A 27080-nucleotide genomic window follows, 5' to 3' on the forward strand; every position below is an offset into this window, starting at 1 on the left:
TTTTTTTTAATAATTCTCTTTATTTGTGTTATTTTTATTCCTTTGAGATTAACGGTTTTTTGTTTTGTTTTGTTTTTTATGTTTATTGGGTATTTATTTTTGTTCCCCTGGAAATTTTCTGCTGAGGTCTTTGCCCATTTTTCCATTGAGGTACTTATACATCTTGCTGTGTACCCTTTATCTGCCTCATTTAATAATTTCATCAGATCATATCTCCAAATTAAAAATAAAAACAAATCAAAAAAGTCTCTCTACCATATCTCTTCACTTGGGAAAGATAATGACAATTCAAAAGGATTGGCTTCCCATGACTCAGGCCATTATATTTTCTCCTAATCCCCTTGATGTCCACTTTAAACACTTTGTTCCAGTTACCCTTTGGATGAGTGCCCGTGGCAGTGAGTTAGAAAATATCTGATAATAGACTCCTAGGCTTCCTTGATTATTCTCTTGGAGAGTAACTATAAACGAGTATGTGTGAGCGTGTGTGTACGTGTGTGCACGTGTCTATGGGTGAATGTATAATCTGGATTCAATAAATTCCGAACTGACCAAGTTATTTTTATTTGCTGAAATGTTATGATATAGAGTATTGTTTGAAACATATTGATCTGAATGTGGAAAACATTATAACCAAATTTTACAAAGCACCTTCATGGAACCTTCCTAGTCCCTATAATCAGGCCTACATGAGTTTTCCTTTGAAACCCCTTGTCTTTTCATTTGCACTTCTTTTGTGGAAATGGTCGCATCCCCTTGCATTCTCGGTATAGGCATGTTTGGTGTCTTCCCAGCTGATTGTGAATTTCCTTAGAGCACGGACAACCTCTGGCCTTTCACTCACACCCTAGAGCAGAGCTCTAGTGAGGGCAGGTTCCCAAGACATCTTCAATGGACAAACACAATGGTTCCCGCACAATTGCTTTTATATTTTAATAGGACTTCATCTCCACCATTACTTGAATCTTGTATAGATAGACAAATATTAGGGTCATACAGTGCTAAATTTCAGTATGCTCCTTTTAGGCAGTGAATAGTCTGGATCTTTTGTGGCTACTCTGTAGAGAGGAGAACCAGATGGGGCCTTGTTCAAGGTCATAACAAATTGCAGAGTTTTCAATCTTGGACTGTCTCATTGAGTTCTCAAATTGGCTGCTCATCAGGCATACATGCTTGTGAGATTTGGGGGAAGGTCAGCAGAAATTTAAAAGAGAAGCTCAGAAGTCCATTATATCATTTACCCTTAAGTACTAAACCTAAGCTTTTTTTAAAAAAATGAAAAAGATGAATTTTTTTTTATGCTTATTGCTTTACTTTCCTTTTTCTCAAATACTGCTGCTTCAAATATGTACATTTAATATCAAGTTTCTAATTCTCTGCATATTTGACAGAGCCATAATGAAGAGAAGGGAGAATCAGAGAAACACTAAAACAACATAAAGAGAAGAGGGAACAAGAACAAAAGCCCTGCCCCTCGGATCTCAGATTCCACCCTCTAATGCAGGGGATGATGTGGAGTGGGGCGGGAGGCCAGTGTCGCAGTCTGTGTGCTCCTAAATCACTGCTTCACTCTAGGATCTTTATCTCAGTTTCAGAGTTTTTTTTATTAATTCTAGTGTACAGAGTCCAGTTCAAAACTAGTGAACACAAAAATAAACATATTGTCCCCAAGCAGAGGCATTGTAAGCAGGAAAGTGCTTTCCTGTCTTCCACCCCAAAAGGCCTATTCCTAACTTTGGATTGTAGTTTGTGATCTGATCTCAAATTATTTTATCTTTATCCAACAAAACATAAGAGTTCTCTATAATCATAATCACCCTAAGTTCAATAGATCTTATAAAACACTAGGAAGCAACACATTGAGGGAGCATAGTTTGATTCTACACAAGGTCATGAACGATATTACATTTTTGCCTCCCAGCTCAGCAAGGTTAAGAGATGTGACATTTTCACATAGCTTAGAGGGGATTTTTTTTTCTTCCTTCCGGATGGGATTACTTCATTGAAGGAGAGCCCCAGAATCCCAGCCAGTCAGTGGTCTTAAATAACACATTGTGAATAGATGGGGGTGGGGGGAGGCAGTGGGTCTGGGGGAAACACTGATGAATGACAATTAGTTTCTTTTTGCCTTTGCAGGGGAGGGAATGATGCATTGAAATAAACATTAAATAGGTGTAATGTCAAATAAATTAATGAATTAATTAGTGTAGAACAATGCCTCAATAAGGAAAGAAGAAAATCCCATATCCCCAGTTTTATGTACTTTTATAGTTTACACTTAATTAAATCAGGTTTTTTGTTTATATTCACACAGATGGTTAACGTCACCTCTGTAATTCATTCCCACGTAAATTTACCACACAAAAAGGAACAGTCATTTTTCAAAGTACACAAATACAGGTTACCATGGAAACCAGTTGGTGCCTTGCTGCTCCTGATTCTGTTTTCAGAGCAGAATGTTAACCACAGGACATTCCAGCTGTGACTCACTGCAACTGCTGGCAAGCATGCTGGCTTGGACCTGGTAAAAGTATGATTTCTTCTGCTTTTAGAGAGGCTAAAGATCTACTCAGAGTGAAAAATATTTGAAGTTCTAATTAAGTTCATATAAAGGAAACTAGTAGAAACTACGAAGGGGAAGATTGAGATTCCCACCGTGAATATGCAGATCTAATTTGTATAACTGTGTTTGGACGTTTTTTTTTTTAAACACCTGATATTATGCTTACATTTTCAATTTCTTCTTCAGATGTGTATATTTGTATACTACAAAACCTCTTATGAAGAATCTTTTCAGTCTTAAGGAGAATATTCGTTTAGGATTTGGGGAGTTTGGGCCCTCCTACCCCACCCTGAAATATCTCAACCACTCTTGGGACACTCAAAGAGGAAGGAAATCTCTTGCCTAAGCCACACTTACCAATTTCTATTTACTTCCTTTGCATGGGTTTGATAATGTGGCACAGACATAGTTCATTTAACCATTACCGACTTCAGATTCTAGTTGCAATATGAAATGATTGGCGGGCTCTTTCTAAAAGTTAAGGACCCATATAAGGTAAAAGATATAAAGCTGAAGAAACATAAAATGTGGTCAATCACTGATAGAGATAGTCCTATTTTTGTAAGATGAAGGGTGTTGTAGGTACTTTAGGAATCACTGGAAGTCAAGTTCTAAGTGAGCAGAGACCCAGACCCAGCTAATGTGTACCTCAATCTGTTTCCTCAGTGGAATCAACTTTCTGAACTGCATGAACCCTAAGAACATAAACGTAATTTTCTAATGCCTTTTTGTTGCTGAATTGTTTTATGACTTTGAAAATTAGTAATTGTAATAAATAAAAGTTTTGATTAACTGTCTATATATGTGAGCATGAGATGTACCGATTGGCTTTTCTTTTTTCTAAACCCACTTTAGAACCACAGTGATTGACAACTAAAACTCAGCCCTTTCTATTTTAGATTGGCTTCTAATTCATACTTTTTCTAAGTATTGTTTTTCTTATTTTCTTAAAGATTTTCTGGAAGAAAATTGTCTTGTTTTTATAGTGAAGGATTAATTTTAAGAATTAACTAAAAATAATCCATACAGAGAAAGCAAATCAATGGTTTCTTAAAGATTTTCTGGAAGAAAATTGTCTTGTTTTTATAGTGAAGGATTAATTTTAAGAATTAATTAAAAATAATCCACACAGAGAAAGCAAATCAATGGTTTCCTTTGGATGATATTACTAAAATATAAAGAAACTTCTGACAAAAAAATCTGGTCCATTTTCTGTTATAAATCTTTGAAAATTTCAAAGAAAGCTTTATCTTTTAGAGTTTAATATGCAGCTGAAATAATTCATCTCCTGTGAAGGAGAATTTTAGGTATAGTAGAAAATCCCCTATTCTTTGCAGAGAAAAAAAATTCTAGTCAATATAAAGAACATAGTTAGATTTCTGAGAACTATACTCAGTGAGCTCATAGAATGGCTTTTGAAGTCACCGTTACTAACAGAAGATTCTATTTCAATCAGAAGCAGGAAAGTAATTTTATTGTAGGGACATAGAGTACAGTCAATGTGCTCAGTCAGGCTCAGAGTCCAACTCTAACATTTGCTTAGAATATAATCTTGTGAAAATTACTTAACTTCTCTAAACTAAAACTTCTTTATCTATAAATCTGGCATCATGATGATACTTATCTCATAAGGTTGTTGCAAATGGCAAATGAGACAACCACATCATAGGTTTACTATGATGCCCAGCATATAGAATGTGCTCCAAATGTTATTCTAACTCTTGGTCAGAGGCAAAGGGAACCAACATTTTTTCCAAAGAAACCACCCCAAAATAGCTTTGAAAAAAGAAGTATGAGGGATTTAGAGAACTGGAGCTGACTCATGCATAACATTTCACAGAAATCATCTGTGGCAGGGCAGACAGGAGGCAATGAACCAAGTGAGGGGGAGGAGGGCCATTACTTGAAGCATGTTGCCATGACAGCCCTTACTTTCAGGGAGACTGAGGCCATCCCAGGGCGGGGCAAGATGCAGAGCCCCAGGTAAAGTCACCCTGTGTGAGCTGCAGGTAAGCATGGCAGTGTGTTGGGGCTAGGAGAGGTGGTGGATCAAGACAGGATGGCAGCCCGTAGAGTCAGGAAATCAGAGGCTATCAAGACTGCCATGGAGAGATTGATAAAGAGTCAACTGGCAAGAAAAGTGGCTCTACCTGCTAAAGGGAAAAGTGTCTTTTCCTGCCACAGCCTCCTCTTCCCTTTCTTCTGTGCCCTGCCCAGCAGCTCTAGCTGTTTGGCCACTGGAGCTCCAAAGGGATGGGAACTGGTGACTTTTTGGAGCACCTGATCAGATCTTACCCCACCCTAAAAAGCAACCCTAGCAGGATCTACAGAGCTGCCTCCATAGAGTAATTATTAATGTTGTTGTTGGTGGTGTTTACTCACACATCTCCTGGATAAACTTGGAACTTTCTAGCTTACTCGAATTTTAAGGGCTTTGCAACGTTCCTGTAACAACAGTAGAAATTGCCAAAGAATCACAGAGTAAGGTACAGAGCTCCCAATGTGGACGAGAAAAGCCCAGGTGGGCAAATACGTAATCAAATGGTGGAGGATAAATTAGGCAAATGTTGAAGAGGAAGGGTGATAAGCAGAGCATGGTAGACCCAAGACAGCTCCCTGATGGTCCCTGGGAGGCTGAGCCCCCTCCAATAGGCAGATGGCCACTCCCGGTGCACTCCCAGCATAGGCAGGCACGCATCCTCCCCAGGCACAGGAAAAGCCACATTGCCATGTGCTGTCAGGGAGGGGCAGGAAATATGAAATAGCCATCTAAAATTAACAATTACTCATAATGCTGGGCTTTGCATGAGAGCAAGAAACCTATCAAAAGACCACATTCTGAGTTATTTTGTGTCACTCTGTATTAGAGGTCTGTCTCAACTGCAAACCACATAGTCTCCTTTCTATGTGGTGCCTAGCTGCTGTTGGCTCTTACTTGCGCATTTACATTTTTATGCCTGCTTTCTATATATCACCCATATGAGGAGTCACGAAGACTGATTTGGGTTTTTTATTTTTTTTTAAATCATTGTTTAATAATGGATATGTACTACAATATAACTACAAAGATGTTTATCTCAGCATTATTTATAATAGTGAACATTTGAAAAGATTCTAAATGTCCCATAACAAGAATTAGTGGCTGTGTTGTGGTGATGGGATGTGCACTGTTGAAAATAATGTGGAAGGGGCTGGCCAGTTAGCTCAGCTGGTTAGAACGTGGTGCTGGCAACACCAAGGTCCAGGGTTCGATCCCCAAACTGGCCAGTCACCAAAAAATAAACAAAATGAAAGAAAGAAAGAAAATAATGCGGCATAATGAATAACATGGGGAAATACTCACAAGCTCTTGTTAAATTGAAAGAAGTCATTATAGGATAGTAGGTACAGAATAAACTCATTTGAGTATTAAAATAAAATAAATATACAAGGAGAGATGATGGAAGATAAATACCACCAAATATTATTAGTAGTGATGCAATTTAAGTTCCTTTCATTTCATTCAGATTTTTCTACATTTTTCCCATTTCCAGAAATGATTATATATTCCTTTGTGATCAGATAAATCTATTTTTAAACAACTGTCTTTGAGGACCTATCGACATGGCAGTAGAGATGTGCATTGGCAATATTTTTCCAATCTCAGAATTCCATACCCCTTCAGGTTGTCAAATACCCAGCTAGCCTACTAAAAATGTCTATCTCCAGTACTTTTTTATGTATCTCAAGATTATACGTGAAAATTAGTCTACTGAAATGTTATTATATAAGGTAAAGTGCTCCAGCATTAATTTAAAATCATTTTATCCTTAATGCGAGCTTTTTTATCATATAGGTTTTATTATTAATTAGAGTAATTCTTCATTGAAAAAATAATTCCTTCAGATGTCCAGGGACCAAAGAGTTCTTATAAGCATAAGTTTTGATGGCCACTGATGGAGAAATAAGTGCCTAATTCCCTTCCTAATGGTAAGTGAAATGCTTTAAAAACCAAGCATACTCTCCTGTGTGTACCTGAACATTTAATTCCACAAACCACAGCCTTTCCTTTGCCAATTGTCCTGCTACAGGGAAACACTAAACATTTTTTAAAAATTATTATTCTGCCTTCAAAAAGCCTCACCAACTGCTACAAATGGATTTGGGAACAGGGAGGAATCTGGTTTATAGAACAACATGAAATCTTAGACCCTTGAGCCGGAAGGACGTAGAGTACGGTCTGCCAGCCAGGCTCTCACCCAGTCAGCCAGAGCAGGAAGAGAAAGCCAGTTAAATAAATAGCCGATGTAAGAACTAAAAGATAAAGATGTCATTTTTAAAAATAAATCTGAAAGTTGCAATAAAAATATTTCCCCATTTTAAAAAATAGAAAAATCAATATAATTAACTGAAATCTACAACTAATTTTTAAAATGTAGCATTCTGGTCAATGCATTCTTATTCATACCAGGTACCTGTCAGATGGTGGAAGAGACTGTCAGTGCATTTTGCTGCCTTGGCCTGTCTGAGAGCAGAGCCAGGTGAGGACCACCAGCAGAGGAAATGAGGAAAGAATAATTTCAAGTTTTGAGCCTCTAATGGAATTTTTATTGGCTTAAAAGTAGTTTGGAAATTATAGTAGGTTTGATTATTATTCATCCTGATCCTGCCCTTCATGTTTGAGACCATATTAGGGAAACACAAAAAGTTTCTTTTCAATCCAAGAGCAAAGGCTTTCTTTTGAAGGCTGGTATGTTTGCTTCATTAACAGCGTCAAATTAATGCAATCACATGAAAATTCTTCATTGTGAGGCATGGTCAGAAAAGACCATTTCTCATGGAGGAAAGAGATTTTGATCACACTGAGATAAACATTTCTCCTTTTAATTTTTTATAATTAAAAAAAATCATTTTACTCAGGCAATCTTTGAGCCAAAATTTCTTACAAAATGCCTCTTGCTACACTTGACTACACTACAAAGTTTGGCTTAATTAACGGGTACACTTTATTCTAAACTTCTTTTGAATTCAGATCATGCTAGTATAGGGCTAGACTCATATCTAGCATCGAGACATAAAACGAATTGTTTAGTATACTGTTGCCACTTTTTATGCATGTTTTTGAGTAAAAGATAAGCTTTTTACAATTCAATGGCAAAGTCCGAGAAGCAAACTTCTTGGACTGATGGTTCCAGGAAGCGTGACTCATCTGCCCAGAAAGTGTTTAAGGAGCCATGATGATGAAAGTCAGCTCAGAGCCCTCACTGCTAAGACATGAAATTTCATCTGCTTTTCTGCATCTCTCCAACTGGCAAATGGGATTTTAACAACCATGCTTCTTGGAGTCAGATATAGACTCCCCTGGCTTTTGTAGGAAAACTGGGAGACAGGGGAAGGATTACCTGTTTTCAACACATGGAGCCAGTCTATCTTAATCACAGCTGGGAAGGCTTTTCTGGAAGCCATAGCTTTTCATTTACTGCAAAATGCTTTAAAGAGCAAAAAATAATAATAATAATAATAAAAAACCTTATCATTATATTATATTATGTTTATGGGCATTATTCTAAGTTAAATTTTTAGAAGCTGTATAATTCAGGTAATATTGTTATCTCCATTTTAGAGTTCTGGAAACAGGTATGTAGATGGTTTCATAATTCAATCATTTTGAAAGGCATCAACTACTCAAAAAGAATTTTTTTTGTTTCCTTCATTAGTAATTATCTTGGAAAAATAAGAATCATTAAATTCAAGGATACAGCAAAAGTCCTTATTCTCTGCAATAATAGTAACAAAAAACTTTTATACTTACAGTGGTAATACCCAACCCCCCTGTTAGTTAGTGAAATCAACACTGTTCATTCTATTTCTTATCAGAGCTTCTAGTAAAATAAGTGGAAGGAAATGCTGGTTTTATCATTTATGATTTATTCTCTGTGAGAAATGTCAAAATGTATTAACAAAGCAGGCTGCAGACAGAAAGCAAGAGGGAAAATTAAGTGTCTGAGAAGTGAACCATTAATTATATCTTAGCATAAGGAACTGAACTCTCTCTATTTGTGAATATCCCTATACCTAACCGAGGTGCTTCTCTTATATCAGGATCAGTGAAAATAAGGACTATGACTGTTTCTCTAAGTATTTACTATGTTCCAGGCTTTGTTCTGCCCTTTGACATATATTAACTCACTTACTCTGTTTACCCCATTTTACATATGGGGAAAGTGAGGCACATAGAAGCTAAGTAACTTGCCCAAGGTCACCCAGCTAGTGTGGTGGGGTCTTGGTTTATGCCCAGGCTGTCTGACTCCAGAATCTCCATTCCAAAGCACTATGCTATACTGAACAAGAGACTCCTGAGCAAGACTATACATTCTATTACCTAGCCTGGGTGCATGTAAGACATTCTCTTGCTAGTGAGCGCTACAGGAGTTACTAGATCCTTATTAGTATTCACAGCAGTCAGCAGGTACAGGAGAGCTGGTCTAGCAGTTCTAATTCCAGTGATGCTCCCCAAGAACAAGAGAAAGAGCAGTGTCTGGAGCTGTTTCCAACGGGATTTAAAGAAAACCGTGTTTCCTCTTTAAACAAGGAAAGTTGGAAGCTGGGGACTTGCTCTTGGGACCTGTACGGAATCTGTTAGGCTGTCATGTGACAAGCAGTGATGTGTGCCAACAAACATCTGTTTACACTTATTAGAGAGGATGCAAAGGTCTTCACAAGCAAAGAACTTTGCCTTTAACCAGATTCTGAGGGAACAGAGAGAAATCAAAGTCCTATCAAGAGGTGTATGCATGGAGTATGGGAATTTATAAAATAAAAAGAACAAACCGTGAATCATTGGTGCTGCTAAGCAGACCAAGGCTTTGCCTAGGACAGGAAGACAGACCTCAGCAGGGAGGAGGCGCCACTCTTAAAGGACAGGGCATGAGGAAGGAAGATGGCATTTCCAACAGATGGAAGTTGTTGTAAGGGTGAGAAACAACTTCCTGAAATGTTTGAGGAAGAATCTGAACGGGCCAGTGGGAGCTAAGCTCTCTCTAGAAGGTGGTGTGGGTGGGGGAGGAGAAAAAAGAGGCATTTGCTGAGTACTCAGTATTTGCCAGGTGTGTGGATTGTTTTATTTAATCTTAGAACAACTTCATGAGGAGGTGTAATTATTACCCCCATTTTACATCTCAGGAAACTGAGGCAGCAAGAAGTTAAATTCCTTGCCCAAGATCACAGCTAGTGAAGAGGAGCCACTCTTTGAACCCAGGCAGACTCCAGAGCCCACACTCCGGTCACGCAGACATGAGCATGAACAGAGGCTCCGTCGCTTCCTGGCAGTGTGATCCTGGACGCTGCTAAGCAGACCAAGGCTCTGCCTAGGACAGGAAGACAGACCTCAGCAGGGAGGAGGCACCACTCTTAAAGGACAGGGCATGAGGAAGGAAGATGGCATTTCCAACAGATGGAGGTTGTTGTAAGGGTGAGAAACAACTTCCTGAAATGTTTGAGGAAGAATCTGAACGGGCCAGCGGGAGCTAAGCTCTCTCTAGAAGGTGGTGTGGGTGGGGGAGGAGAAAAAAGAGGCATTTGCTGAGTACTCAGTATTTGCCGGGTGTGTGGATTGTTTTATTTAATCTTAGAACAACTTCATGAGAGGGTGTAATTATTACCCCCATTTTACATCTCAGGAAACTGAGGCAGCAAGAAGTTAAATTCCTTGCCCAAGATCACAGCTAGTGAAGAGGAGCCACTCTTTGAACCCAGCCAGACTCCAGAGCCCACACTCCGGTCACGCAGACATGAGCATGAACAGAGGCTCCGTCGCTTCCTGGCAGTGTGATCCTGGAGTGAGTAGTCTTACTCACCGTGGCCCCCATCCTCCTGGGTATTAAAGGAGCATAAAAATGCTCAATGACAAGACTATCATGAGGACAGGAAGTTATATCTGTCCACGTGTCTACAATAGTGGCTAGCACATAGTAGGCATTGAATTAATGACAAATATTATTATAATTCTCAGAATAAACGTCTGAGGTGTGAAGGAGAACTCCTCAGATCTCATGAATTTAAAAGTTTTGCTTATGTGTATGACAATAAAAATGGAACAAACTTGGAAAGTATCTCCAGAACAATGTTTCCCAGAGAATGTTCTGCAGAATACAAATGTCCAAAAGATGTTAATTAATTAGGATTCTGTGTGTATTAGTCCATTTTTGTTGCTTATAACAGAGTCACCTGCAACTGAGTGACTTACAGAGAAAATGAAATTTATTGCTTACAGTTTCTGAGGCTATGTCCAAAGTCCATCTGGTGGTGGCAACAGTGACTCAGGGGTCTCACATCGTAAGATGGTGGAAGCAGAGAGCAGAGAGAGAGAAAGACAGACTCTCCTCTTTTTTTCAAGCCCTCAGAATCACACCCCTGACCACCATTTTTAATCCATTCACTACTGCATGGTCCTACAGTCCAATCACCTCTTCAAGGCTCCACCTTTCAACTACCATACTAGGATTTCCCCCCTCTTAACAGTCACAGTGGGGGCTAAGTTTCTAACACATTACACTTGAGGGACACAATTCAAGCCTCAGTGAGTTTGGGGGGACATAATTCAATCCACTACACTGTGAAAAGACTAATCTATTTGGGTGTTGTCCTGGTGGCCCCCTCAGTGTGTCTTTCCTGAGGGGGCCCTGCTCTCTCTCTTGGTTGTCATCCCTGCATACAGTTCTATTTGGCTGTATCCTGATGTCTTCCTTTCCTTCACTGTACACCCTACCTCAATCACACAACTGTTCCTCCATCTCAGTCAATTTTACCTCCTAAGTGCTTGCAAATCCTTCCAGTACATTCCTCCTCCACGGCAATGGTGAAGACCTGGCACCAGCTTCTCATCTGGACTATAGCTACCCCTTACTGGATCTCCACAATTACTCTTACCTCCCTCCAGTTGATTCTGGTAGCCAGAGAGAATGTTTTGAAACGTGCCAATCTGACCATACTCTTTCCCCACCCTTGAAAGACCTCCTGCTGCTCTTAGGGAGGTCACAGAAACCCTTATCCTGCCACAGCACTTGGCAGGTCCAGGCCCTGCCTACCTGGAAGCCTCACTCTTATCTTCTTTTAGTCCTTCAAACACAGCTTCCCAAAGTCAAACCTCAAGCTTCCTGACACCTTGGCGCATGATTCTTCCTAAGGGATGTCCTCCCTAGTCCACAGATGAGCTCGGTTCTCCTGTCTCCTGCCTTCAGAGCACCCTTTGGCTTTCCCTCCCAGCACTTAACGCAGCCTGTGGTTACATTTTCCTTGTGTGATAAACTGATGAACATCTGTTTCCTCCAAACTGATGATGAAACAGGTGTATTTCCATAGCCTGTCTATAATATATTCTGAATGAATGAATGGATCGATGAGTGAACAATGCATACTTAGTATACTGACAGATTGAGGAAGTGTCACAGTGAACACAAAAGAACAAACCCAGTTTAATTGTGATTAATTGGGCATTTCCCAAGTTTATCAGAACACAGATCCCTACTTGTTGACATCCACCAACATTTGTGGCAGAGATGGCTAAATCGACTTCCCCTTCATCTGGCTTCATGAATCACTATGCTGACGGCCAGGAATACCTGCATTCAATGCTGATGTGACTGAGAAATAAACCTGTGTTGTATTCAGCACCTGAAAATTTATGAGTTCTCTATAACAACGGCTACTACTATCTTAACTAATTACAATACCACCTGGGCCTGATGGTTCACGGTCATGTTATGGAAAATATTGCTCAGGCCACAGATTAAGAATACATGGATGTGGAACTGAAAGATTCAGGGACATTGGGGATGTTTTTTGGTCCATTCTTCCATTAAAAATGCATTATTTTGCAACTGAAAGGAAGACACTGGAGTGTAATAAACAATGACATAAACATCTGGTGAATGGGATGATATCAGCAAGGATTGGCAAGAGATGAAACACATCTTTTGAAGACTGGAGGGAAAAACACTTGACAGAAATCACTGACATAATCCAGAGGACTTGCAACTGACGTAAGTGGCAAAGGGGAAGGGACAGAAAGGTACAAAAGGATGCAGTGAAAGATAACAGTGGCAATGGTGCCAAATGAAGAAAGCAGGGAGAAAGCTCAGAGTCAGAATACAAAAACTGTAAAGTATATGTGATACTTTTTTACTTAATGAGGTAAATGTAATGTCAACAGCATCACCAGGCCTTGGTGAGACAGAGCATATAACTGAGCTTCAGCCATGGAAAAGAGAGACCCGGTTCAAAAGAAACATGTAACAGCACACAGATGTAGATGTTAAAGAGATACTTATTAAAATACTTCTAACCTCCCAGAGAGAGCTTTGAAGTGAGGATAAAACAGGCCATCATAGTGAAAAGAGGACATAGACAGTGGTCTCAAGTGCCAGACTTTTTTCCACATGGTGCATATAACTGAGCTTCAGCCATGGAAAAGAGAGACCTGGTTCAAAAGAAACGTAACAGCACACAGACGTAGATGTTAAAGAGATACTTATTAAAATACTTCTAACCTCCCAGAGAGAGCTTTGAAGTGAGGATAAAACAGGTCATCATAGTGAAAAGAGGACATAGACAGTGGTCTCAAGTGCCAGACTTTTTTCCACATGGTGGAAAGTGGGTAGAGACAGCAGTCTCAAGTGCTTGTGCATGGCTTGTGCCACCCAAATCCCCAGGGATTTTGAGTAAGTCTGGGATGGGGTCTAGGAATATGTTTTATAACAAGATGTCCATGTGGTTCTGGAACATAGCCAGATTTAGCAGCTAGTTACAGGGACTTTACCCTCACCTTCAGCTTCTTCCTCAGTAGAGACTGCAAACTTTCACAAAGGGACTGTATGAACACTAGTGAGCAAAAAGAGGGATCCAGGGGTGGCTACAGAGAGGCCATTTCAACCATCTGGACACCCATGAGATGTCATGTTCTAAAAAAAGTGTAGCATTTGTTGAGTTCTTTCCATGTTCTCCTCTTGCAGAAAGGAGAGAAAATAGTGGAGAGAAGTGCTACTCTGGACTAATCCTGGCCCGTGAAGAAAGGATGTTAATGTGGACATGACCACATCATTAAGAGAGAGAGATCAACTTGCCTTAGAGCCTGTAACGTCTGAACATTTAATGTGACTAAGGTTTTGAGAATTCAGACTTCAAAACAAGATGTCAGCCCATGGGTGGATGGGTGAGTGGATACACAGACAGATAAACGAAAGAAGGTAAGCAAAAAGAAAACAATAAAAAAAGGAAAAAATATCAAGAAAAATGACAAATGCTGAAAAATTAAATTTTGACCACAAAGTCAGGAATAACTTTGGTTGGGGGGAGGGAACAATAGAAAGGGGGGAGCTCTGAAGAAATCAGTACAAGAAGAAACCCATGGGGCTACATCGGAGCTTTCTGACCATCTTATGAACACACGTACCAATTAGCTAAAGCTTGGGAAACAACACAGACAAAAATGTCTATTAAACATTAGGAAAAATGTCCATTTCTAAAGCTCTGATTAGGGCAAAAGAAAAATGAAAATGTAGATTGGACGGACGCTTTCAGAAGACAGTGTAACACAAAGAGAAGGAAGTAGAAACTTGCCTAGTTTGATTTTGAAACTGGAAGAAGAGATAATGAATTCCAGATTAGAAGATAAAAGTCAACTCTTTAAATGAATTTTTCCAGGCTTAAGTGAATTGCATCTGCAGTACTGAAAGGCACTGTCATTACAGAACTAATTTTGTGGTCTTGGTGAATTCACTGGTGTTTAAGAAAGGTTTTGGCAAGCCAGCAGAACTCATGTCCCTTCTCGGAGGTTCTGCCTCTGCTCATGGACATAGTCTGTGAGTCAGGCTGGCTGGAGGGCGTGCTAGATCCATGAATTTGCTGTGCAGATCAAAAAGATGAGCTGCCTATGCTGGAAATGTGCCACCAAGGGAAAGTCCAGTTGATTACAAGTGCTTGAGTTAGAGAGTCACGTAGAGTCATGGCTGGGTGGCCATGCTGAATGAAGCTAAAATGATGAGACTGCAGAAACTCAGAGGAAGCTTTTTTTCATGATTTGGCCAACAATAAACCCTATTTAACTGCAGTCTATAATACCAAGAAGTATATGAACCAGATAATATAGTCCCAACCTACTTGGGTCTAGCCAGGATAGTCAGTGTTGCATTCAATTCTAGGGGCCACATTTTAGGAAACACTGACATACAAGATCTGCCTCTTGCTCCCACCACCTCACAAACACTGCTCTGCCCAGAGTCACACTGATCTCCAAGGGACACTTCTTAGCCCTGACCTCTCTTGACCTCCTGTGAGTATTTCACCATATTGATTACCATCTTCTTCTAGTATAGTCCCTTTTCTTAGCCTCTATGACGAAGTATCTCTTGGTGGTCCTCCTCACTACACACATACTCCCTGTTGACTTAACACTGGGGCTGGCTGGTTAGAGAGCAGTTGCTTAGAGCACAGCTTTGTAGCACCAAGGTCATGGGGTCAGATGCCTGTGTCTGTGCCTGTACCGGCCAGCTGCCAAAAATATAAAAAATAAATAAAAAAGAGGAAATTGACTTAATACAAGCCCTGGGCTTCCTATACATCTCTGTGCTCATTCCCCCAAATCCATCACTTCAATTTGTATACTCAATCACCTATTAAAAATCTCCTCAGATTCAAAATAAAAATGAAAAAGTAAAATTACATTGTAAAATACAGACTGATTTCCCACATTCGCATGGACAATATGGTCTTATTCCTTTAAGCAAATGACCGTTCCTCCCACTAAATATGTTATTTCCAAATCTGATGCATTTTGTTTTGCCCAGAGGACAAAACAATAAAGGATGGATTTGCTTCCCCGCGGGATCATGACCAACCCATACCTCTGAACAAGGCTGGGCACAGTGTCTGACCAGCACTTAATCAAGTCCTTTTATACTTTCAGTTTTATTAATTTAAAATAACTAAATTCTGGCTCTTGTACTAGTCACTCAGTTGGAACCTGGCTAAGTTACTTGAAAAAACACTTTAACTAGAAGTTATAATGGAAGCTAGGTTTTTATGTTTGTGACTTTTCTCTGCCTAAGTAGTTATTTGTGCTTTTAAAATTTCCATCACAGATCAGCCCTGGTAGCTATTGCTCTGGTCTTGCCCCTTGGCTTACAAAGATGGAAAAAACCTCCTCCCTATGGCAACAGTGTTATTCTTTGGAAGGCTTTTCTGAACTTCTGGTTCTCATTCTGTATTTTTGCTGTTTTCACCATCAACGTTGCACAAGATAAATGGCATGCCCGTAACATGACAGAAACATCATCTACCAGGGGCCTTTAATTAGCTGATTTCAATTGTTGGAACAAGTATTTTTTTATCTGCATTTTTTAAACACCTCAAAAAATTATCTGATGGGCACATCATCTACCAGGGGCCTTTAATTAGCTGCTCTCAGTTGTTGGAACAAGTATTTTTTTATCTGCATTTTTTAAACACCTCAAAAAATTATCTGATGGGCTCTTTTGTTACCAATCCATCCTCAAGTGAGTCCAAGAAGTGGAGCCCAGTTCCTGGAAATATTTCCTCTCCTTTCCTCCCCACTCTTTCTGCCAAGGCCTCCACTAACGTCCAGTTCAAAAGCTTCCTCCTCTTTGTAGTTTTTTCCATGTACTTTATCAAATCATGATTCTGGTGCCTTGCTTATTATTTTATATACAATGCTCTTCAAGGTCATAAATTGTTTTGGTTTGTGCTCAAAGTTGTAGTATTGCACAGAATGTGTAGGGATTATACAAAAAGGCCAGTTTCAAATTTCAATTCTTTCTCACTAATTAATAGCTATTATTAGGCTGATGCTAAAATATGGCTGTGATATTCAATTTAACCGGAACTTATTGGACTCCTGTAATGTCCCAACTGTATATGCACCTAAATTACCAAGTTAGTAGGAGACAGTTCACACCTTCAAGAAGCCCACAGTCCAGTAGGACAATCACAACTGCTAAAAACAGATATGATCAACTGCTGTGTTCATGGTATGAATAAAGGACTTCAAAAGCAACTTCTCTGTTTTTTTCTAAAACATGAACAAGATCGCTCCATGTGAAGAAAAGGATGGCTACTCTAGGCAAATGGAACAAGAAGAGCACACCATTATTAAGCTTGTGAAGACCATTTGAACTCTAGATCAAGAAAGGTGGACTTTAAACCATTGCCAAGCTCATATTTGAAAGTTTGTTTTATGTTGTGTCATACTTTCTTAGAATACTAATAAATATAACTTTCTTTCTTTTTTTTTTTTTGCTTTTTTTTTTGTGGTTACTTTAGTCATGCCTTAGTGATTTTGACAAAAATCAGGTGTGTTCTAGGGCACACATGTTAACAACATGGCTAGACTCTTCTTTCTACAGGGAAATATATACTGCTCTCATCTATTCCCATTGTCATTTGCTGGAGTGGAATGCCTTTAAATTTTGTTCCTTAAGGTTTTTTTCTGAGAACTGTCATAACTTTCTAATGGGTAAACACTATGGCTACTATTTCCATAATGTTGTACTTTTCTAAATATAAAGCAAGATTTCTTTTTACTCAAAAAATGATCCCTGGAACACAAGGGAATCTCCTTATATTCGGGACCTCACAGAGTCTCTCAAAGTGCAAGATGCCTCTCTTCTTTATTCTTATAAACAAAAGTGCTATTTGGAAAAGGTATGCTAACCTCAAACCTCAATCAATGCTAGTTTTTTTTATAGAATTGGTAAAAAGAGCATTAAGAAAATTTTATAGTGATGAAGTATTTTTTTTCCTGAGAATATGACCTCAGACGAGCAAGTATTGGATATTGGAAGTCTTACAAACAAATCTTCTAAAAAGAACTACATTAAGTCATTGTGTGTGGATAGGTGGGAAAGGTGGAAAAAATGTCCTAAGGTTATCAGGTTGAATCCACAAATACTATTACTTATTAACAATAGAGACAGAAATAGAGATGGTGTGTTAGGTGACTCAAAAAGTGATTTCATTAATGATGAAAAATCGATGTCAAAATGATGTAAATAGTTTGAACAAAAATTTTTTATGAGTGTGAAAGTGGAAATCTATATATCTAAATTAGTGTGTATATATAATTTTATGTATGAATGCATAATTACATTAATAAAGTAAATAAGTAGCTACCTAGCTTTTCAATTGATAGCCCTAAAACACATATGCATATGCAACTTATCAAAAAAGTTCTTTTAAATAAAATTTCTTTCTTACTGTAAAAGTAGCAGATTACCTCATATTCTAGGTTGCCTAATATTCAAGCAACTTTTATTGCATAGCATTGCATACAGAGAGTTGAATAAATGTTACTGTTGGTACTGAATGGATTAAAAATGGTGGTCAGGGGCGTGGTTCTGAGGGCTGTAAAAGAAGAGGAGAGGCTGTGTGTCTCTCTGCTTCCACGATCTTGCAGTGTGAGACTGCTGGATCACTGTCACCACCACCAGATACGCTTCGGACTTCCCAACTATAAGCAATAAATTTCTTTTTCTTTATAAATTTCCCAGTTCCGTGTATTTTGTCATAAGCAACACAAACAGACTGCCACAGATGAAGAAATAAACTTTCTATTGAAAGAATTGTCTCTGAAAAATGTGGTTCACCGATACATGTCTATTACAATGACTGCTTTCTGGGAGATGGCTGGAACACCACTTATAAACTTTGGTTTTGAAAAGGACATGTTTATGGCTCTTCAAAATCTTCCTTTGCTGAAGCAGGGGGAATACTCAAACCATTTCTCTTTGAAAATTTTTAGATCACAGTTTTGTCCACAATGGATTTCTAAAGAATAATTTTGTTGTTTTAGATGCTTTGTGAGAAGTTATACCTGCTAGACAGACAGGGATCATGGACCTCAAAGACTAGTGGCAAGACAGGACAGAGGAAAATATATTCTAGTAAAACATATGCTCAAAAATTACACTATCTGCAAACCTCCAATTTCAAATGGCAAATTTTACAGAAAATCTCACTGGTTTGCTCTGATTTTACCTTAAGGATCACTAAGTATCCTATGTACACTAATTTACTCCTTCAGTGTTCCAAAATTATGAGAGAAAAATAATATATCACAGGAATAAAAAGAAAAAGAGGCGGGCCCTTAATAAGTAATCTGATTGTAACCAAGAAACACATTAGCACAAAAATAATAAAATTAGAGAAATGATCATATGCTCAAATATATATATCCCTGATAGAAACTGCGAAAGCTTTCCATATACTAGTGATGAATTTCTGAAGAACCAAAGCTACACATTAAAACTCAGCATTCAAAACTATCTAGAATTCAGCCTAATTCCCAGATGTAAATGAATATGAATCTTCAGATTCACACATAAGCAAGTTTAAACATTAGCACTATTTCAATCAATCCAAAGGATATTGTATATTTAGATTATGTTTTGTGACTTTCAATTGCATTTTTAGATAATTATGTAAAATTAAGGGTACATTAGGTTTTAGTGAAGCAAGGAATTATACTTCCAAAAACACAGATACTTATTAAATAACATAAATTCAAGGAACTATTTTTTTTCAATGTCCATTTTGAAGCTAACTTTGAAAAGCATTTAATTCTAGAGCTAGAATGAAGCTTTAGAGATCATCTAATTTAATCTTTTCTTTTTAGAGAAGGAACCGTGTAAGCCCAGAGAAGAAAAGTGACTTTCTCAAGAGCTATGACTCCTGACAAACTCCAGGCCCCTTGACATTTTATTCAGTGCTCCTTTAATTTCACCATGTTGTCTATGGGAAAAGCAAATTTAAAAATGGCTTCTCTACAATGACCAGATTTTCCCACAATAAAAGACATGCTTACTCCATGTATGATTCACAGGGACCACAGTTTCCTGTAACGAAATTAAGGTAACTTGTACGGTAGAGAACAAAAACGAGTGTGAGAGAATACTGTGTACCATGGCGTAATGTCTAATTAGGAAACTGTAGTGCATAATACAAATAAAAAACTATTAGCCATTAAGCTGTTCCACTGATCTTTAGCTGAATTTCAACTCTCTGGGCATATTAAATACTTTTCTAAGATTCTATAGTTTGCCAGATGCTTTAGTTACATAAGATTAAATTTAACACATAAGCAATTTTACCTCAAATGGAGTTAAACTTTTCACATAAGAAACTAAGATTAATTTCAATTGATCACACCAACAGGTTATAATCATTTCAGGTTGTTTCCTCTAGAGTCTGAAGGCTCACTGTAGGCATTGAGCAGCTGGTGTACACACTTACTCTGCCAGTATTCTGCCTCGAAGCCACGTCCTTGCTGACCTTCATCTGTCCTTAGTTTTAAGTACATGCTGTCTCCACTAGAACGGATAAGAGGTGGGGTCTCATCTCCACACAGCTGAGTTAGCAGACGAGAGTGGGTACTTGGGCCATCATATACCTTTAACAAAACATTGCAAATATCAGATGGTTGTAGCTATAAACATTATCTAAAAGACTCTGTAATCCAGAAGAAGTGGGGAAGAAATGCGTATGTGATATAACAAAAGAGTAGCCCTGAAATAAAATACCTTTAAAAATTTTATTTAAGTGTCTACAGACTTGGGCCATTTAGCCATCGATATGTTATTGTACAGCAGTAAGTGTGTAAATCTAGATTGAATCTGAAGATTGAAAATGAAAATCTAATATGTATTTTTGAGACTATAGCTGATATCAATTGTCCTCCTTGCTTTTTGATTCCATGGCTTAAAATGTATGACACTTTAATACATTGCTATTTAGATTTTTTAAATGAGCAATGGTGAAATTGCTGGTACTATAAAAAGTCTCAGTTGGATAATTCAAATTATCTTCTCTAAATCACCAAAATAATCCACTATATTGTTATTTTTCAGTGCATATGTAGAAATTACATAAACAAAGATTATAATAAGTCCCATTACCCCTTTCAGGAGATTTTAGCCATCTTAAAAGTCCATATTCAATATATATATATATTTTTTTTCCTTTTTGTCTTTTTTCGTGTCTGGCAACGGATCGCAACCCTCAGTGTCGCGCCCGTACCGGACCAGGACCGGCAATGGGATCGCAACCCTCGGTGTTGCGCCCACACCTCGCTCAGCCAGTGAGCGGGAACCAGTCTGTATGTGGCATCCGAACCCTTGGCGGGAGTGCCACCACGCTCCCAAGCGGCGCACTGTAGCAGTGCACCACTGGGCCGGCCCATATTCAATATATTTTAAATACTTAGTATATCAAGCCATTCAATAATACACACTGTACTTAGAAGATTGTCATTTCCACCAAATTTCTTTTATGTTTTTATCTTGCTTAAATGTTTTTATGTGCATGTTCTGTTTAAATTCTCCCCTTTCCTGAATCTTCAAAATAAAAGTAAATTCATTATGTGTGTTGGGTGAGATGGGAGCAGTAAATGAACAACTGAAACATTACACGTACAGCCAGATAATCTAAAGTGCAGTTTGGATGATACTCCAAGTGGAAGTCATGGAATTGCAGCTCAAACACGCTGCCATGGCTGGACTTCAACCACCAGTAACACTCAGAGCTGTGGTAGTAAGGCATCGGGTAGTTGGGAGATATGAATACACCTCTGGAAGTGGTGAGATTGCCCCCGCAACCTATGAGAGAAAGAAATGGAATGACAAACGTCCCTTTCCCATCTCCTTGTCTATATCAAACTGGTGTTACTGTGCTCGCCTTTAAATCAAGTTGCAAAGCAAAACTGCATCACAAAAGAGCAGCCAGCCTATAATTCCATTTCACATAATGTACTTTCCTTTTTCTAACCAAGATGGCCAGCTTAATGAAATATACCAGAGAACTAGAACTTTTTCCCTTTGTCCTTCAAAAAAAGTGGCTGCTATTAATTCAAAAATATTTGCAATGTTACAGTTTATTTCAAAGAGATGGGTTATAAAACCCATCTGGGAAAAAACAAACAAACAAACAAAAAAACCAAAAAAACGGACAATTGATGCTGGACAGAGCACGACCATCCAAGCATCGAGAAATCAGTCAGATAGGATTCTCCAATAAAAGACAGCTCTTTGCTACTTACCTGTAGATGACCCATCCCAGTAAGCTGAGAATCCAGAACTTGAGTCAATTATGTCACTCTTAAATCTTAACCATAGTTTGTTACTGTGAGAGATGATGCTTGGAGGTAGATTTGAGCCACAGTATATCCCCAGAGTAGGTGATTTTTCATAACCTCCATCTCTGTGACAGAATACAGAAGTGAAAATATATTGGGCTATTGATAATAGAAAAATAACTTGGTTTTAGGGATTTCAAACATAGCATTTTACCAAATCAGTCACTGTGTCTCAAAAATACTCTGAAAAACACAATTTCAAGTTTTCAAGTTTTATGCTTTATTAAATAGCATTTGAATAAATTAATAAAAAATATCATTTAGGGCTGGCATGGCATTTTATAAAACCAACAGCAGAGTGAGAGAATGTAACCCTCTCAAATAGAACGCAGGACAAAGAAACCGTAATTATTAACAGTATAAACAAATGATGCTTAATTGTACAGAGAAAACTTAAATGTTCTCCTTTTAATCTGGAAATTTTAAAATACGTATTTGATATATTTAGCAAAATTCTGGAAATAACTCTTTCCCTAAGAACTTTTGTGAGATCTTAAATCTACTTTACAATATGTAGCTTTTTCAATCCAAAAAAAAAAAAAAGGATTCATTCAACATTAAAGTCCAGTGATTAATTGCTGTAAATTAAGAAAATTATGTCATTTTAGCATGTGGTACAATTGCAATTTATTATTTTGGCACCTTACCTTACATCATGTAATAAAATTTTTTATAAAATATTATGATTCCAGATTTTAAATATCGAATATATTATTTGAAACAGATGCGCGCCAACATGATTAACCTAATTTAACTCAATGTAACGCTATAGGGAGATATCGACATATTAGTTAACTTACCTTTACTGGAAATACAACTTTTTAAACTTTCAAAGTGCCAAGTAATGAAAGAAAAATGGCTTACACAGAAATTCACAAGGCTTGACTTTTATTATTTGAATACAAAAAACTGTGCAAATTTTAGGATAAGATTGATATCCTGTCATCATTTTTTGTGACATAATTAGATCAAATGGGCAGCGAACAGCCTAAAATTTGAAATGATTTTGCATAAAGAAAGTCGGTATTCAGCAATAGCAAGTATCTCATTTCATACTAGTAGTACAACTGTTTCTTTGCCCAAATGAAATCTGGAGTTCATTTTCAAATATTCCCAATGAAAGAATAACTTCAAAGTAACCACTGAATTTTATGCAATTTTCTGCATTTCTTCTAAGACAGGCTTTAAATGGCAAACTATCTTGCAAGAAAATGCACATTGGGGAGTTCTGCAGAGAATTTTCATATTTTTTTCTTAATCTTTCCAGGAAAGTTTATTAGTGGAAGTAAATAATGAAAAAGGTTATAAGGAAATAAATAAAGGTACTTACTTGATTTCCACAAAATCTGCTAAACAGTTTCCACTAATGGCTTCCTCCAAGGAGAAGTTTGTGAAATGCAGTGCAATCTGCTGGCTGGTTTCCACTGTGATCCTATAAATGCACTCATAGTTGTCGGGGTAATTATTGGGAAAGTTTGGAGAAGTGAATGTCCCAGATTCATCCGTGTAGTCTTCGAAGCATGCTATGAAAGGAAACAGACCAAAAGACAGAAAATAGAAAATATTATGTTACAGTATAATACATTCAATAATATACACTTCATAAATTTGTCCAATGTACTTGATTTTCAATAGGCCATTCTACAATGTTCAAAGAACGATTACATTTTGAAACAAAGTTTTTGAAATCTCAAAAGCAAAACAATTAACAGTCAGCCTAAGCTACTTAGTGGAAATTGTTACAAATATCTTGAGTGAACAACTTTTTAGATCTTGGAAGTGTTATAATTTTTCAAATCCGTGCAAATTACCATAAACATTAAAAAGTAGGCTCAATTACAGAAATGATAGAAGAGGCTTAGAAATAACTGATTCTGTACTTTTTGTAAGATTCTTTTAAGTTATCCCTTCACGTCACTTGTTTGCTTTTTACCAAAGCATGTATTTGTGAGACATGACAAAGCAGGGACCTCAGCCATGGCGTGAAGAATAGGAGACCAGGCTCAGGGATCAGAGTGATCTTGAGCATCAAAGCCTTTCTCAAACTGAGAAGCTATGCAACCCTGGGCAACTTATCCTACCTCTCTGAGCCTTAGTTCTCTCATGTCTAAAATGAAGATGGTTACTACTTTTGAGTATAGGGGTCAGAGTTAGAGATAATGTAATTGAAGGCCTTGGCTCATGATATGTGCTGAATAATTCGTAGTAATCATCATTAGGTTTCAAAATGGACAAGTGTAAGAGAAGCAGGGCATAAATTATGAGGAATAAAGCAGATCATTCATACAAAGCATTTAGCATAGAACCCGGACAAGTTTATGTCATAAAGAAATATCAACTGTTGTACTTTAATAATTTTAATTTTACCTATTCAGTCCTTCAGATGCTATATTTACTAACCAACATACTTAATCTCAAACGTCTTCCAAATCTGAGATATTTTACAAAGGAAATATGGTTTGCATGCATTTTTAATGAATATTCAACTGTATCCAGTAATAATCTAAATCTAGGTCCAGGAGTAGACAGAGCTCTATGACTGAAAGGTTTTGGGGGATAATAAACTATTGTACTTTATCATGAATTAAAAAAAAGAGGATGTTTAGGTATGCTATTTCTCTAATTGCTGCTGTATAGTCATACTCAGAAAAGAAAAGAAGAATCACTGCTACTGAGAGCACAGAGACACACGGAAAGTGTTATAGGTTCTACTACTCATGAATAGCCCTCAGGGTAATGGGTATTCACCAAATATTTGGTTTTGCTCTATTTTAAATAGCAAGCAATCAAGGTTTTATTTCATTGAAGGAATACACAGTGATATTTAACACCAAAGATGATATTTAACTCCAAAAGTATGGAAAAGTATACTTCTCTATAGTTTGCCAAAATATTTCCACAAGAGGAAAGGAAGGGAGGAAGGGAGAGAGGGAGGGAATAAAGGAGGAAGGGAGGGTGAGAGACAGATAGACAGAAGGGGGAGGGGTGCAGAGGTAGTATGTTAAATATTTCAGGCCCAGTATTGAGTATTACTAAGGTAAAAATTCATGGATCTAACGGATATTAAATGAAAGCTATGACCCAGTCTCCTTGAACTGATTGAACTGAAAGACTCATTGACCCACACATAGACAGCTTTAGCCAGTAAATCAATTATTTAGAGCAAATTATTGGTTCATGTCACTTGTTCTGATGGAGATAATGCTCCTTGCTTACTCACTCTCCTCCCAGAGGGGAAATACAATTGTACTGCATATTTCTAATGCAACTTGGAATTTGTTTGCAGGAGAATTCTATGGATAACCAGGTTGTCAGATAGAGGAACCTGATTTAATGACATTTTTGAACAGTGATGATGAGTAGTTTCTCTTTACCTTGCCCATATGCAAGTGATTATTCTGTCACACCTGGTGGGAGTTTGTTAATCTCTACTGAAATTTTTACTTGCTCACCAACCCTCTTTTCTCAGGTCAACTACAGTCCCTGATATGTTCAAGTGATCCTCATACTGTTCATTTGTCTGCAATGCTCTACCTAACAAGCTCTCCTCCTCTCCAACACACTATTTAACAGAAAAACTCTTACCTGTCATTTAAGGTCATGTTCAAATATCATTTCTTCTGTGAAATCAGTCCCAACCAAGTGGAATTAAATTCTCTGTGCTCAGTAAAATTTTACACAAATAGTAATTTGAGCCCCAAACATATTTCTGTAATTGTTTTTATTTGAGTGTATTTCTCCTACTAGGCCTTGGGATATGAATAAGTCCTCATTAACCATTATTAAATGGCACTTACTACATTACCTGGCACATATCAGGTCCCATTAAGTATTTGTTAAAATTATATTACATAATGTTTTGAAAACTGAGGGGCATGGGACATGTATCTAATTTCTTCCCATTCTCTCTATCCTTCTACCTCTACCCATGACTCACTTTATTTTTCTTCTTTCTCTCCCCTTCCTATCCTCTCTGCTGGGATAGTAGAGGTTCTTTAATATTTTATGATGTTTACTAAATCTAAACTATAGGAACCTCTATTTCCAGCCATGACAAGGAAATGGTACTGAACTAGCCTCTCTCCTTAACAACTGTAAAACTGGACAAAATACTGTACAAAACACAGTACAAGATTGTGATCCTTGAGAGAAAGGATATTCATGATGTGGGACTCTTGATTTCCTTGGCTCTCTACCTGGGCAGAATTTCCTGACCACAGCAGGGAGCTGAGCCCATGCAGTGGATAACAGTCCTACTGAGCAGAGAAAGCAGAGATCAGAGTTTAGGACTGCCAATGCAGCTTGACCTACAAAGAAATGCTCCACAGACAAAGAAGTGTATGCAGTTGAAAGCCAGACATCTGTGTCAGGCTCCCCATTGGTTCTTGGCTGAAACTGGGCTGGGTATATATGCAATAAGACTTCAAAAAGCATGCAAGAGAGTAGCTGCTACTAGGTTTGAAGCAGAAAATATTAGAGGTCAAAGGCAATTCTGGGAATTTTCAGAGTTCTCTCCCAGCCAGAATGGGGACACATCATTAACACCCCAGGCATCTAACTGAGGCACAAGAAAGGCCACATCTTATAAGTGAAGACCATGGCCCAGAGTAGGCCTTCTTTAGGGCTTCCCTACCAAAGTATAAGTCTTAATAAGACCTGCAGGAGTGACAGAACTTGGGTGTTGAGAGGGGTTTGGGAAACACCTAGAGATTTTCACAAATATTCTTTAACAAATACAAGTACACTTCAAAAACTTTATGGAAAAATAGAATTAAAAGACAACACCAAATTTCCATTAACTTTTTGAAATATGCTTGTGCTATAGATTGGATGTCCCCCCACCCCACAACTTCATTGAAACTTGATTTCCTGCTTTGACCATTAAGAGGGTGGGAAATGCTATTATGGCAATTGAAAGGCAGGGCCTTGAAGAGGTGATTAAATTGATGGTTTAATAGTGGTCATAGGCATGGTTCTAAGGGTTTTAAAAAGAGAGCATGTGAGAATCTGAGTCTCTCTCTCTCTCTCTGTTCCACCATTTTCTGCCATGTGAGACCCCTGCATTGCTGTAAAGCCACCACCAAAGAAGATCCTTACCAGATGTGTTCCCTGGACTTTGGACTTTCCAACTTCTGAAACTGTAAGCAATAAATTTCATTTGCTTATAAATCACCCAGTTCCAGGTATTTCTGTTATAAGCAACAGAAATGGATGGATACACCTTATAAAAAAGTACAAATCTGTGCAAGTACAAGGTAATCAGCCAGATATTGAACTGCCAATAAGCTTTGGAGGAAGACAAGAGAATCTGGAATATCTACAACATATCATTTACCATGT

General features: G+C 37.9%; 1 protein-coding gene and 1 non-coding gene across 2 annotated transcripts in view; one reads left to right on the forward strand and one right to left on the reverse strand.

Annotated features, from left to right (window-relative positions):
- LOC103598491 (cubilin-like) overlaps window positions 1-27080 on the reverse strand; it is a gene marked incomplete at its 3' end in the record, with an annotated part of 124254 nt that overhangs the window by 29124 nt on the left and 68050 nt on the right. The window contains exons 23-26 of the mRNA XM_008582489.1: window positions 23071-23263; window positions 21645-21805; window positions 21023-21204; window positions 19844-20000 (exon numbers count right to left, since the gene is read on the reverse strand). Coding sequence (XP_008580711.1) covers window positions 19844-20000; window positions 21023-21204; window positions 21645-21805; window positions 23071-23263 — 693 coding nt within the window. The remainder of the gene's footprint in view (window positions 1-19843; window positions 20001-21022; window positions 21205-21644; window positions 21806-23070; window positions 23264-27080) is intronic.
- On the forward strand, window positions 5757-5830 carry TRNAA-GGC. Its single transcript has one exon. It is a non-coding gene; the product is annotated as a tRNA-Ala (tRNA).

Source organism: Galeopterus variegatus, unplaced genomic scaffold (assembly GCF_000696425.1).
Source record: "Galeopterus variegatus unplaced genomic scaffold, G_variegatus-3.0.2 Scaffold2637, whole genome shotgun sequence".
NCBI lineage: Eukaryota > Metazoa > Chordata > Mammalia > Dermoptera > Cynocephalidae > Galeopterus > Galeopterus variegatus.